Source organism: Arabidopsis lyrata (genome assembly GCF_000004255.2).
Source record: "Arabidopsis lyrata subsp. lyrata unplaced genomic scaffold ARALYscaffold_1, whole genome shotgun sequence".
Taxonomy (NCBI): domain Eukaryota; kingdom Viridiplantae; phylum Streptophyta; class Magnoliopsida; order Brassicales; family Brassicaceae; genus Arabidopsis; species Arabidopsis lyrata.
In genome coordinates, this window is record NW_003302555.1 from 16,786,864 (window position 1) to 16,801,128 (window position 14,265).

Sequence of the window (14,265 nt, forward strand, 5' to 3'; positions counted from 1 at the left end):
TGAAGATGACTCAAAGGTAGAGAATGTGCAGCAGATCAAAGATATGATCATTACCTATTACACGCATCTCCTAGGGACTGAAAGTGACTCTGTTATGCCCTTATCTATTGAAGATATTAAGTCCATTCATCCTTTTCGTTGTGATGACACTCTGGCTGCTAGGCTTTCGGCTATTCCCACAGATGAGGAAATATCTCAGTGTGTTTTCTCTATGCCCAAGAACAAAGCTCCAGGCCATGATGGCTTTCCAGCTGAATTCTATTGGGATTCTTGGCAGGTGGTTAAGGACAGTGTTATTTCTGCTGTGAGAGAATTTTTCTTGACTGGTCATCTTTTGAAGAAGTTCAACACCACGGCCATTACTCTTATTCCAAAGGAGACGGGTGCTGATCGTCTTTCTCAGTTCAGACCGGTTGCTTGTTGCAACACTGTTTACAAAGTCATCACTCGGCTCATTTCCCGGTGCCTCAAGCTCTTTATCGCAAAGGTTGTCCAAGGTAATCAAGTCGGGTTTATTAAAGGGAGGTTACTTTGTGAGAATGTCCTTCTTGCTTCCGAGTTAGTGGAGGGTTTTCATGAGGATGGTGTTACCTCAAGAGGCTGTCTACAGATTGATTTGACTAAAGCTTATGACAATGTAAACTGGGATGTTCTGATCAATATTCTTCGCGCTATGGACCTCCCAGCGATATTCATTAATTGGATCAGAGTTTGCATTTCCACTCCCTCTTACAACATTGCTTTCAATAGTGAATTGATTGGTTATTTTCAGGGTAAGAAGGGCATTAGACAAGGGGATCCTATGTCTTCCCATTTGTTTGTTCTTGTGATGGATATTCTCTCCAAGTTTTTGGACAAAGGAGCAATAAACTCTCTTTTCCAGCTGCATCCTAAATGCTGTGTTCCAATGATCACTCAACTCAGTTTTGCGGATGATGTTCTGGTTTTCTTTGATGGTTCAGAGGCATCTATTGCTGGAATTCTAAAAATTCTTGATGACTTCAAGAGTGGGTCTGGTCTGGGAATAAACAAACAGAAGACAGCTCTTCTCCTTGATGGTGGTGATTTCGACAGACTGAAGAGTATCTCTGAAAGATTTGGGGTTTCTCATGGCTCTCTACCTGTTAAATATTTAGGAGTCCCCTTGATGGCTCAGAAGATGAGAAGGCAGGACTACTAACCACTACTTGATCGAATCAACTTCAAATTCTCTTCTTGGACAGTCCGCCACCTATCTTTTGCTGGGAGGCTGCAACTCCTAAAATCTGTGATTTATTCCACTATTAACTTTTGGACATCTGTCTTCCTCCTTCCCAATCAATGTCTATTAAAATTGGAGCAGATTTACTGGAAAAGGACCTATTTCCACCCCTACTATTTGGACGGTTCCGTTTCCTACCCACACAACGAGTTGGTGCTTATATTGTTTGTAAGGCAAAGGAGTGTGGAGGGCTTGGCCTTAAAAGGTTAACTTCTTGGAACAAAGTTTTTGCTCTAAAGCTTATTTGGCTGCTTTTTACAAAGGCTGGTTCCCTTTGGGTTTCTTGGGTGAGGATTAATCTTATTGGTAATCGAAATTTTTGGACTCTCAATCCTTATTATTCGGGCAGCTGGATATGGAGAAAATTATGCAAGTTACGATCTGTAGCTAGACCATTTGTGATTTGTGAGATTGGCTCAGGTGTGACTGCGAGCTTTTGGCAAGACAACTGGACTGGTTTAGGCCCTCTGATTGATCTCACTGGCCCCACTGGTTCTCAGGTGATCGGACTGCCTCTAAAAGCTGTGGTAAGAGAGGTGCTTGGGAGTAATGGTTGGCGGGTCACAAATAGTCGCAGCAGGAATCCTGTCATCTCTCTCTTAAGAAGTGCCTTGCCAGAGGTTGGAAACATGCGGGAGTGTGTGGATGATGATGTTTTCTTGTGGAAGACTGATCATCATCCTCCTTCATGCCTTTTTTCTTCACCTAAAACCTGGCTGGCTTTAAATCCTCTTGATAACTCTGTCGCTTGGCATAAATCTGTATGGTTTAAGGATCGCATTCCAAAGCATGCGTTTATTTGTTGGGTTGTTGCTTGGAACAGATTACACACAAGGGATAGACTTACGAGCTGGGGTCTCTCTGTCTCTCCTTTGTGTGTTCTATGCAATGCTTGCCATGAGTCTCGGGATCATTTGGTCTTTGAATGTGTGTTCAGCCAAGAGGTTTGGAAGTTCTTCACTTCGAGAGCAAATCTGACTCCTCCATCCTCTTTCATGGCGTCTCTTCTCTGGATTAAGACTGCTTCCAGGGACTCAAACCTATCACTCATATTGAAGCTCATCTTCCAGGCTGCTATATATCTCCTTTGGAAGGAGAGAAACAGTCGGATTCACTCTTCTACTACTAGACCTCCTGCCTCGATCATACGAGACATCTCTATGACGTTAAGGGCGCGTCTTGATCCTCTTTCCCGGATTCAGCTGGCCTCCGCCCCTGGTTCTTCTTTGCTTTCGACTTGGTTCCGCTTCTTTGGGTAAGGTTTCTTTTTTCCCTTGTGAGCTTCCTGTTTGGTTTTGGGTTGTTGTTCCTCTGGTTTTTGCTGCTGGCTGTTGGTGTGTTGTGGACCTGCGTGTCCCCTTGTTGGGCCTCCTGGCCTTGTATTTCAGGTTTTAATTTTCGGGCCTGCGTGCCTTTGTTGGGCTTGGTTAGGCTTGTAATTGTTCTGTTTTTAATGGAAATTTAAAATTAAAAAAAAAAAAAAAAAAAAAAAAAAAAAAAAAAAAAAAAAGTTATCAGATATTTTTTCAAAATCTGTTTCACAAGTTAGCTATACCGAGTCGTGACCATCGGAACCATCAATTCATTGCAAATACTATTTTGCATTTGATAGATTTCGATTTCATAGCTTGAAGTAATATTTTAATAAGAGCAAAAATATCAGTAGCTTGATCATATCATGACAAAAAAAAGCATTCATTTAAAAATTTAAAGGATATGCTTTTACCTTAGGGTTTCATTGTTTTGACGTGACTAATTATAGTGGCATGCATGTCAACCATCAAACAAATGTAGATAAGGAGAGAGAGAGGATTAGAGACTTCGCATTTTAATGATTGTTAAGTTCGTAAACTTAATTGTAACCTCGGTCTGGTTATTAATTTATGTATGCTTTTGATAGTAGATCCCTTTGATTTATTTATTCAAAGCAAATAAACTTTGGAGGTTTTAAAGATATGATCTTTTACAAAAAAAGCTTTCGATCCATGCATGCAGAAATACATATGATTCAATCCACTCCCTCCATGCAAATTTCAATAGATACTCTACTTAATTAATTCCATCCTACTCTACTTTCATTTCTGTATATATTTTTATAGATATATCATCAACTTTTATTTTTACTTTGAAAACACTCAAACACACACACACACACACACACTTTTTCATGAAAAATTCTTTGTTTGATTTTTTTTTTCTTTTCGAAAAAGAGTATTTGATGTTGTAAGTAGAGTTACAATACTTTTTTTTTTTTGCTTTTTAAAAAAGGATATTCTATTATTGAAATAAATAAAATAAAATGTTAGCCTCATGTACCACCAGCTTGTTAGAAAAAAGCTCTTCCCATATCAATCCACACGAGTATATACATTTATTGGGTCGTTCATCAGTTAATTTCGTATCCACTACGAAATAATTTTTTTTTTTTTGTTAAAGACCTAGCTATGAAATCATTTGTTTGGCGCCTTTTTTAAGAGACTTGCATGCAACTCTGTATCGTAGATTTGTAACGTGGGAGCTTGATTGTTTATGTCTTATTTTGCAGACAATGATGAACGGTATTTGTGTTTTCCATATGGGATGCAATAATACCGATCGCCATGCAATGCAACTTACGTAATGTACTCAAATTATTATCTATATATGTTTATATATTTGGGGCTGAGGAAGTTCTTTTGGGATAATGATACTTCTACGTTTCTAAATAAAATAAAAAATTGAGGATTAATTTCAGTAGAGAGAAAAAATCTATAGAGTGCATCAATGCAACACATTGCCACATCTAGTTTTTTTTTTTTTTTTTGATGAAATGTAAAACAATTTATTGATCAAGTGAAAATGCTTATTTACAAAAGAATGAGAACTTATGAAAAAATTAGAGGTATATATATCTTTCTAAAGTTGTGTATTTAAAAAATTTCTAAATATCTATAAAATATAAAATTTGACCCAATAAACAATAGTTTGGTACTAAAAATGGTCATGTTGCGTGAGTTCAAAAATTGATTTGCATTAGACGCATTTTTAGCTATTGCAAACTAAAAATTCTATATAATGATTAAAAATATGAAAATGAGTTGAATGTTGATGTGAGTTCTTCCAGTTACAAACTAAACAGTATAAAATGAGGGTTTAATAATTGAATAAATAACTTACAAATTTTATATTCATAATTTTCAATCCGAGGACAATGGGTATATTTCTTAACATCTTTTTACCTAAGAAACCTATAACAAGAAATATAGACCCTGTTTTACTTTAAATCCGTATACAGGATTCCGATTGTAATACAATTATGTAATTAATAAAATTAGCATTCACGTATTCTTTTTTTTATTTATAAACCCTATCGGTTATCCGGTTGACCCCGATAGGAATGCACTGAGGTGGTACATAGTGGACTGACTGGTCCACCGTGTTAATGGTTAGGCATTTACGGGCTACCACTCTGTCTATCCCGAGTTTGGAATGCTTTCCGACTAAGTGACAGGGGTAGTCATGCCGCCTGCATTTCTGATTATTAGGTAAACCAATTGGACCAAAGCCCAACTGACAGACTTCCCACGATAATGTTGAAAACAGCACGAGGAGTCGAACATACATGTATTATACGTATTCTACGAACATACATGCGCATAAAAAAGGTTCAAGTGTTGAAGGCAAGAAAATTTTAAAAAGTAATTATTCTACTTATAGCTCGTGCACATGAATTAGAGATTCGTAAATCAAATCCTTTTTAAAAAGAAAGTATGAGAAGCAATCATGCAAAACCAATAGCTTTTCGAAGTTTGAAAAAAGTCACTATATTTGTTTTATTAAAATGGAAACGAGATCTACATAGGATGCCTCCAAAATCTTCCAATTTCTTGTAAGTTTGAAAACATATACATCACTCATGGATTTGCCTTGTTGAATAAGACCGCTTATGAACTATTTGTGGTCCTAAACTAAAATTTAGCGAATCGCATTGTTCTTATTTGTGGTTTTCTTGATATTTTGTCGTATATATATTACACGTCTAGCTCGGTCTACTTACCTTTCATAACATATTATAATTCTTATGGTATGTAATTATGTAGCAATGGTGATTTAAGAACCTAACAAGAAGAAAAAATTCAATAGATGTTCTTCTCAATTTTCATTTACTAATTTTCATCTGATTTCCATAAATTAATATAGTACCACATTTACTACGTTTAAGAAATCTACATTTTTTTACCATTGAGATTATTTTTGAAACAATAGGGAAGTAGATTTTATGAAACATTGAACCATTAACTCCACCTATTTCAAATTGTATACATAATTAGAAATGCTAGATTCACCTAAGATTTCCTGTCCCCAAAGAAATTAAGAGAGACATGAATGAATGAACGAACTTTTTTATAAAAATAAAAAGAAAAGAAAATAGTCAATTTAATAAAATAATGAATGAATATTGCCAAAACAAACAAAAAAAAATTTAATGAATGAATGGGTTACACTACATAGTTTTCTTTTCACTTGGCTCCCAATTTTGCAAATACTTGTCCTTTTTCATTGCACTTGGTGACAATCTTAGTACTACAACAAAAAGATTTTGACCAGTCTTCTCAATCACACACCCACATGAAATAAAAATAATAATCAAAACTATCCCCAAAACTTAAACACACATAACACTACACCTATCCCCACCTCAAGACAATCCCTTTCTTCTCCCCTTTCTCCAACACCTACCAAAAGCCTCTCCATCTCTCTTTCTCTCTCTAGTTCTTGATTTTTCAAGATTTCAAGAAAAAACATGGCTGACCAAAGTGGTGGGTTGGTTATGATGAGAGAGTACAGAAAAGGTAATTGGACTTTGAATGAGACGATGGTGCTCATTGAGGCCAAGAAGATGGATGATGAGAGGCGGATGCGGCGGTCCATCGGCTTACCACCACCGGACCAGCAACAAGATAGCCGGAGTAATAGTAGTAGTAGTAATAAACCGGCGGAGCTACGGTGGAAGTGGATAGAAGATTACTGTTGGAGAAAAGGTTGTATGAGAAGTCAGAATCAGTGCAATGACAAATGGGACAATCTCATGAGAGACTACAAAAAAGTTAGAGAGTACGAGAGACGAAGGGTAGAATCGTCTTTTACCGCCGCTGAGTCGTCTTCATCTTCAGCTCCAGCTGGAGAAACGGCGTCGTATTGGAAGATGGAGAAGAGTGAGAGGAAAGAGAGAAGCTTACCAAGTAATATGTTACCTCAAACATACCAAGCTTTGTTTGAAGTGGTTGAGAGTAAAACGCTGCCTTCTTCCACCGCCGCAACCGCTGTAACCGCTGCAGTTGCGGCTGCTATTAATAGTGGAAACGGTTCAGGCGGTGGACAAATCCAAAAAGTTATACAACAAGGTTTAGGATTTGTTGTTCCTAAAGTACATCAAATCATTCAGCAACCTGTTTTATTACCACTTCAGCCACCACCGCCACCACCACCACCACCGTCTCAGCCGTCACAGCCGTTACCACGTCCACTACTACTGCCACCGCCTCCACCGCCTTCTTTTCATGCTCAGCCAATACTGCCCACAGTAGGTACCTTCTTTCTCTCTCTTCTTAACTTCTACCATTGCTCTAAGTTTTATTATTTGAGAATTAAATAATCTGACATTTAAAAAAAAAACCCACATAGTAATTTACTTATATTAGTTTGATTACACTTGAAAAATAAAATCTTTAATATACAATTTAGTGCAACTCTTATGTATACTTTTGTTTGATACAACTTTTAATTAACCAGTGGAAAAGAACAAAAAAAAGAATAATATATACATTACATTATATCTTTAATTTTAATTATATTAACAAGTTATTTGGTTCGGATTATGTTTAATAACTTTGTTGAAGAAGGATAGTAGTAGCTCATCAGATTCTGATACGAGTGAGTATTCAGACACATCTCCGGCGAAGAGAAGGAGAACAATGCCGACCACAACCACTGGTCCCAGCGGCGGCGGTGGCCTAGAAGCGGAGGAGGTTGGACGTAGTAAGAAAGATGAAGAGACGACAGTAGCGGCTGCGTTATCAAGAAGTGTGTCAGTGATCGCAAATGCGATTAGGGAGAGTGAGGAGAGGCAAGATCGGAGACATAAAGAAGTGATGAATGTCCAAGAGAGGAGACTCAAGATCGAAGAATCTAATGTTGAGATGAATAGAGAAGGCATGAATGGATTAGTGGAAGCCATTAATAAGCTAGCGAGCTCTATTTTCGCTTTGGCTTCTTCTCGCCATAATAATCAGCATCAAGGAGGTCCATTACCATGATAACTTACATAATTATTATGTAGTTAAGTTGATTAGGGAAGTGATTAAATTGTGGAGAGTGATGATTGGAGTACATAAATTGATATTGAAGTTTAATTCTTGTTTTCATCACTCTTAATGTTTTTAAGTAAATTGTTGATTTCATGCAATATTAATTGAAATGTATGGATATATAGTTGATTTACCATATCACAATAATGCGATATGATCCGAGAGAAGGAGTTTAGACTAGATATGCATTCATAATATGTGGTTATGAATATTTCATATTCCTATATATAGATAAATTAAACCAAATTAAGGTGCTTAGTAATATCTTGTTTATTTAGGTCAAAAACATATCTTTTGTTACTTATTACGTAGATATTTTCATTACCATATATACGTAAACTGCATTCTAGTCGATTTAGACAGTTTGAGATTATGAAAGTTCAAGCAAATGAAGCTTTAAACGGATACACGTAAATGTAATGCAAGATTAGCATTGGTGTAACCAAAAAAGACTTGGAAGGACGTAGTAGTCGATAGCTAATCATGGACATAATCATGCAATTAAAGAAAGAAAGAAGGTGTGGAACTTTTGGATTGGGAGAGTGAGTGAACGCAGCGGAGAGTGGCGCGTAGGGAAGCATTTAAGTGAGAAAGAAAGTGGTCAAAGGGGGCAGAGAGAGCAGTCAAAGGAAGGGGAAGAGTGTGGAGGCCATTCTATTGAGTATTATTGGTTCCCCTCTCATTCTTCTCTCTCTCTTCAATACATCAAAAGCTTAGTCACAAAAAAACTTTATAGTAATTTCTTTAGCTTCTAGATTTCTGAATGTTAATCAACTTTTAAGTTGGTAGTACTTCAAATCACTAAATTGTGAAGAATAATGTAGTTAATAGTGAAGTTAATCTAAAATCGAGTTTTACGAGTTCTCCATGAATGTTAGTAAGTCTTGGCATACCGTTTTATAAAGAAAAAACGATTTGGTCTAGTTCGTAAACATTCAAACTTTATAATAATCTTATTCTCTTAGCTTGCAAAATATACATACTAAAGAATAGTTGGTGTATGGTATATATGTGATCTCATTACACTATAATTAAACCGGTCTTTACGGTTATCTCACTACATTTTTGCAAACTTTAAAATAAATTGAGAAACCGTCTCATAGCATAATGGAAAAACGGATTAGACACGACCCACACGTACTTCAACTTTAACTCTAGCTAGTTAACACATCTAACTTGGTGGGTTTAGGTAGAATACTTAAGCCACTCTTCAATTTTGGATTTTCTCTTTAATTAGATCTCAACATCTAAGAATGTGGTCAAATAAAAGTGGAAACTAATCGATCTAAGTGGAACTTGAATAACCATGCCTCATATAGATGTATAGTCAATGCAGATCCTAAAAACACACGTAAGGTCCATCTTATGAACACGATAGTTCAATATTTTATTTGTTAGTGAAAAAGGGGAAATAAAAGGAACCCATGAGGGGTCACAACAATAAATCACAATGGGCCAATTTGGGGAAGCAATATAACATGATATAATATACAAATGTTTATAGAAAAAAGAAGTGATGTATGTAATGTGTATAGTGTTGTACTCTATGGCCAAAAGTGCTTCTCTTTTTCTTCCCCCACACCCTTCAGATGCAGCTTTTCTACAGAGAAAGTGAGCTGTGTTGAAATAAATAATGACCAATAATATTGAAATAAAATTAGAAAATACATTTTAGATAGAGACTGGTGCGCTATGTTAACTTATGACACACCAAATTGTACCTGAAAATCAAATCTAAAAAAATCTATTCGTGTGATTATAAATAGTTTACTGTGACTGATATACAGACATACAATTTTAAATTACATGGTTAATTGATTTATGAGATTAAAACATTATATTGCTTCACAAATTACGACTAAATATCACTTGTATACATTAGATGTCTATATGGCCAAAAAAAAAAAAAAACATTAGATATCTATACATTTTTTAATTCAAATAAAAAACATCTAATAGTTTGTATTAATGTCCTCATGCTATCACCATTCGGATTCAAAAACCGGTAGAATGAATAGTGTTGACAAATATATTTTTTTTTGCTAATAAGAAACACTATTCTTTTTGACAAAAGAAAAAAGAAACACTATTTTTTTTCTTATAGAAACAAAGGAAAATAAAGTAAACAAGACTAAATACACACAATCAGGCACATAGCTTTGTTTATATCCGTACATTATCCTGTTTATTATATAAAAAAAGAGAACTCTCAATGATGTGGACATACGAATACGCAGTTCATGTGACATTGCAGTAATTCGTATTGTGCAATTGTCTTCATTGATGGGCCGACGATAACCACAAGGTCCACAACTAGTCATATAATTGCCTTCACGAGCCGAGTTTACATGTATTCCACCAAACTCTACGCTATGTCTATTTTATGTTTATGTATGTATGTGCAATTATGTCCATGTCTGCGACAAAATACCTCTACTTATGTTGTTGTTACTGAGAATATTGAACCAAAAATAGTAAACCAGTCACCAAATGTTTTTTCTTCTAGTTTTCACGCTATAGAACTTGAACACAAAATAGTTTCATCATTTGGGTAGTACTGTACCGATCTCCGGTAAAACCAAATGTAGCAGAAATTAAATTAATACCCTAGAGCCAAAGCTATAAGAATGCAAACAGAATTACATTGTATAATGAGAAAACGTAAAGAGACTTGAATTTTTGATCATTTACAGAGTCAGAGGATCGTATCATTAATCATTTTTGCTTTTTTTTGTTTTTCTTTCTCCATCAGACAAAAACTACTTACACTAGAGAGACAGACATATGTCAGAGGGATGAAGAAGAAGAAGATGAAAACTGATGAAACACAAGTGAGGAAGACTCACCAATCTCAACATTCACATCTCTTTGCTAATGTTTTCTTTACCCCTCTCACAATCTTGCCAAACCATATCAAGTTCATGACACCAAGAGCAGCTGGTACGCCGAATACTAGAACGTAACCGAAGATGTGCATCCTCATGACCTACCACAAAACAAAGTAATTCCATTCCAATCACACCAAAAAATAAAACATCTGGAAATGAAAGCATTGTGATGTATTAAGTTAATGGGGGAGGTTTTGAAGCAATCGGGTATCAACATAATCAATAAAACCACTAGATAGTGAAGAGAAGGGGAGTATGAGTTTTACCTGGTTGTAGTGGAGATAAACATGATAAAACATGTATATGAACAGTAGGATTCTAGCAACCTGACATGAAAGTGTTTAAGTGATAAGTAGACACATAAATGCCTAGCATTAAAATGAGTCGAATGTTGATTAGGATTTTGAAGTACCAGCCAAGCCAAGAAGATGAAAACGCCATTAACAACATATGCCAATGACTTCTTCATACCAGCCGTGTCCAGGTACCTTCATAAGACCCCCGAGACAATCCGCTTTTTTGTCAGAAGAAAGATTGCTAATGTGATAAGTTTTGTTTGGTATACGAAGAAAAGAGGAAGTACCATCTCAAGTTGATCTCTGGGGTTGTAATCTCGGAGATGAGGACCATGTAGGTATATAACTGTCCTTCCCCAGAAAACAAAGAGTAGGCGACTGCCACTCCCGATAGCGAGTGATGCACAATCTGAAATCATAATGTCAACTCTATCTTAGTTTTGGCGTTAGCTATCTTTACACATTATTACTATTGAGCAATGTAGCGAGGCAAGTACATAAACCGAAACTGAAACATCAACATGCCGAATATTATTAGGAAGGATTTTGCATATCTTTGGAGAAATCAGTAGATAGAGCAAAGTGTTTGGTCTAGAAAAGTTACTTACATACTCAATTCCACCCAAAGAAGGATATTTCCAGAAGATCATCCCAAGATCGGCAAGGAAGTAACCAATAGATATCTGCAAATCATTAATGAAAAAATGTTGAGAATTCTTCTCTCATAGACTCTACATTAGCTTTTGAATCCACTAAAATGAGTGCTTACCCCTAAACCAAGAGAAGAAAGCCGTGAGCTCCGGAAAACAACAAGATCATTATGCCACCTATCGGAAAAGAGATCGGACCAGAATACAAAGTACAGGGACAAAGCCGAGATAAAAATAGCATGAACTGTTGAGATACCACTGTCAAACAAGACGAAAACAATTTAAAAACCTAGATGGAAACACACACACAACACGTAAAGAGTCAACAATCATCAACACAAACCGGTTATTCCATTCGATTCTTTGAATTTTAGTGAGGATGATATAAGTCTTAGAATGTGAGTTGCTGATAAAGTGACAAAGATCATAAACCTACAATAACCAAGAAACATTCGATCATTAATCAATCTCCGCAAGGATCTCGCTTGTCCCTAAAAAAAAAACTGAACTTACCACTTTGCAAAGGAAAATGCCGGTGAGGACAGAAGTGTAAGGAATAAAAGGATCAGCTAAGAGATAGTTCTTAACCAAATGCTGAGCTTGATGATGATAAGACTTAATAGCACCAATCGTTTGCAAAGACGTCGTCGACATTGCAGATATAATAAAGATTCTGGTGCTCTTTCAACTCTATAAATCGGTTCTCATTTCATCATTCTACCACCTACACCAAAAACCCATATCAACAAAGAGATCAATCTCGAGACTTTTCATCAACCCAAATCCAGAATTTGTTGAAATTTCTCAATCTTAATCGATTCAAAGTAATCTGAGTTATGTGAATTAGAGATATGACAAACAAATTCCACAAACGAACCCTAATCTCAAAAATTAACAAAAATGCAAGCAAGGCAAATACCTAGATTGGGGAAGATCCTATAACAAAGAGTGAAATTAGCGAAATCAATCGAGAGATAACGAAACTGGGATTCAAAATCGAAGTCAAAGAGGATCCATTGAACCGATGAAGAATCGCAACGAAAGAAGAAGGGTACCTTTGGAAGAATCTGAAATTGAAGAAATGTACGCAAAGGGAGAAGAAAACCGAGAGAGAGAGAGAGAGAGTGAGAGAAAAGCAGAGGAAGGGTGAATCGGAAGTAGCAACAATTGAAGATGAAGAAAGCTTTAGCTTTAATCAAATGTGAAACGATAGAGAAATACAAAACACTCGATCTCTGGAAAAATATATTAAAAAAAAACTACAGCTGTTGCACGAAAAAAGAAAAAAAAAACAAACAAATACAGTAACAAGAAAAAAAATAAAAATGGTTGAATTTTAAAATTTTAAAGGCTAGAAATTAGGTTTCATGTGTAAAAAATAAAATAAATAAATAACGTATAAATATATGCCTAACTTATGTTAATGAGTGGGGTGAAAAAATTCGTATTTATTTTTTTGATAAAAAGAAAAGAATATACATTTTTTTGCTAACAAATGGATATCCTCTATATATTAATAGAAAAACATTTTTTTAAAAAAACCTTACCATCATGTGTTATTAACAAGATTGCCACGCTGATGTCGCTCTCACAATGATTTGGCTTCTATTTAGATAATTACCCAAGATTTATTAGACTATTTACAGAATTTGCCATTAGTCTCATACATCCATATATCCCATTAATAATTAAAAACATACACTTTTTGTTTATCTTATACTACTATATTTTTATATTTTTATATTTCTTTATATACATTTATATAAATTTTCTTTAGTGGATGGGTAAACAATCTTTTTATTTATATTTATATTTATGTTTATATTTAAATGATAAAATATATATATTTGGTTCAAGAATCTCGAATTCAAAACTACAAATCTTTACATCTTTCATAATTTTTTACTTAAATAAATAAGATAATCTCCTTTCTATATATGTTACGAATACTTAAAATCCTATTTTTTGGAGGAGTTCTAATTTTTCGAAGAAAAACATTATAACCACATTTGTATATAAACCAAAATCTGGCCACATTATAACTATTTCGTAAATAATCCATTCATAATCTAAGAATCTTAGATTTGGAACACTACAAAATCTTAGCTTGGAAACTATCAAATCTCATCTTTGCTAAATTTTGGATTTCTTATACTTATTAAAAAAAAAAAAAAATTCTTTTTATACTACAAAATCTCGAAATCTTTAAAACATATAGAAAGACATATTGCCATAAATGATAACATTCGTCAATACTTTTTTATCACGTTGAAGCTTTATTCAAAGTTTAAATATTTCACGGGTAAAACATATTCTTATATGAAATAGTTCCAAATTTGAATAAAACAAAAAAAAATTGTAACATGTTTACACAAACGGATATTGGATCCCGGATAATAATTTTAATCATAATAATTTTACTTGAATCACTTTATCCCGCACATCGTACGGGTTGTTATCTAGTGTATATATACGTATGAAAATAACATGAACCAGAGGATAACATAAAAAGATGATAAAATCTGAATAAAAATAAAGAAAGGATAGAGATTATTTATAGTTTGATTCGTGTGAATCACTTCGACTATCATGTCCTTTTCATTTGTTATTTATAACAAATCTTCTTTTTTTTTTGTTGCTACTTTTATATCTATATATACATTTTTGGATGACTTTTAGCAAATAAATCCTGGAGTTGGAATGTATTTACGGATGAATGCCATTGGCATTAATTATTTAAATTTGAAAAATATTAATTAAAGATATTACCAACACGATTTCGAGAATCATAAATTCATATCTTCCTTAATTTTCTGAGTCATT

General features: G+C 34.7%; 3 protein-coding genes across 6 annotated transcripts; 2 read left to right on the forward strand and 1 right to left on the reverse strand.

The window, feature by feature from the left end:
• The first annotated feature begins 1,320 nt into the window (after nt 1-1,320).
• LOC110224415 lies at nt 1,321-2,520 on the forward strand. Its single transcript, XM_021010474.1, has one exon. It carries the CDS (start codon nt 1,321-1,323, stop codon nt 2,518-2,520), a length of 1,200 nt encoding a protein of 399 aa, XP_020866133.1.
• A 3,193-nt stretch (nt 2,521-5,713) lies between these two features.
• LOC9327218 (E1A-binding protein p400) lies at nt 5,714-7,749 on the forward strand. 2 transcript variants are annotated; one of them, XM_021013141.1, is made up of 2 exons: nt 5,714-6,824; nt 7,141-7,749. In XM_021013141.1, the coding sequence occupies exons 1-2, from the start codon at nt 6,045-6,047 to the stop codon at nt 7,555-7,557; spliced, it is 1,197 nt and encodes a 398-aa protein (XP_020868800.1). In that variant the 5' UTR covers nt 5,714-6,044; the 3' UTR covers nt 7,558-7,749. The 2 variants fall into 2 exon arrangements, with proteins under 2 accessions (XP_020868800.1, XP_020868801.1); XM_021013142.1 differs by having other exon boundaries at nt 7,144-7,749.
• A 2,458-nt stretch (nt 7,750-10,207) lies between these two features.
• Nucleotides 10,208-12,688, reverse strand: LOC9327219 (transmembrane protein 56-B). Of its 3 annotated transcripts, none has more exons than XM_021013151.1 (10): nt 12,498-12,688; nt 12,362-12,378; nt 11,956-12,166; nt 11,786-11,874; nt 11,562-11,700; nt 11,401-11,475; nt 11,080-11,201; nt 10,909-10,984; nt 10,763-10,822; nt 10,208-10,594 (listed from the first exon to the last, which is right to left on the reverse strand). In XM_021013151.1, exons 3-10 carry the CDS (start codon nt 12,094-12,096, stop codon nt 10,460-10,462), a joined length of 837 nt encoding a protein of 278 aa, XP_020868810.1. In that variant the 5' UTR covers nt 12,097-12,166; nt 12,362-12,378; nt 12,498-12,688; the 3' UTR covers nt 10,208-10,459. The 3 variants fall into 3 exon arrangements, with proteins under 3 accessions (XP_020868810.1, XP_020868809.1, XP_020868808.1); XM_021013150.1 differs by having other exon boundaries at nt 12,362-12,425; XM_021013149.1 differs by lacking the exon at nt 12,362-12,378.
• Between the last annotated feature and the right edge of the window lie 1,577 nt (nt 12,689-14,265).

Coding starts and splice junctions, on each gene's coding strand:
- LOC110224415 (XM_021010474.1), top strand. CDS start 1,321: ATGTCTATTAAAATTGGAGCAGATTTACTGGAAAAGGACCTATTTCCA.
- LOC9327218 (XM_021013141.1), top strand. CDS start 6,045: ATGGCTGACCAAAGTGGTGGGTTGGTTATGATGAGAGAGTACAGAAAA. Junction 6,825..7,140: donor CTCAGCCAATACTGCCCACA/GTAGGTACCTTC, acceptor ACTTTGTTGAAG/AAGGATAGTAGTAGCTCATC.
- LOC9327219 (XM_021013149.1), bottom strand. CDS start 12,096: ATGTCGACGACGTCTTTGCAAACGATTGGTGCTATTAAGTCTTATCAT. Junction 11,875..11,955: donor GCATTTTCCTTTGCAAAGTG/GTAAGTTCAGTT, acceptor TGGTTATTGTAG/GTTTATGATCTTTGTCACTT. Junction 10,823..10,908: donor TCATCTTCTTGGCTTGGCTG/GTACTTCAAAAT, acceptor CTTTCATGTCAG/GTTGCTAGAATCCTACTGTT.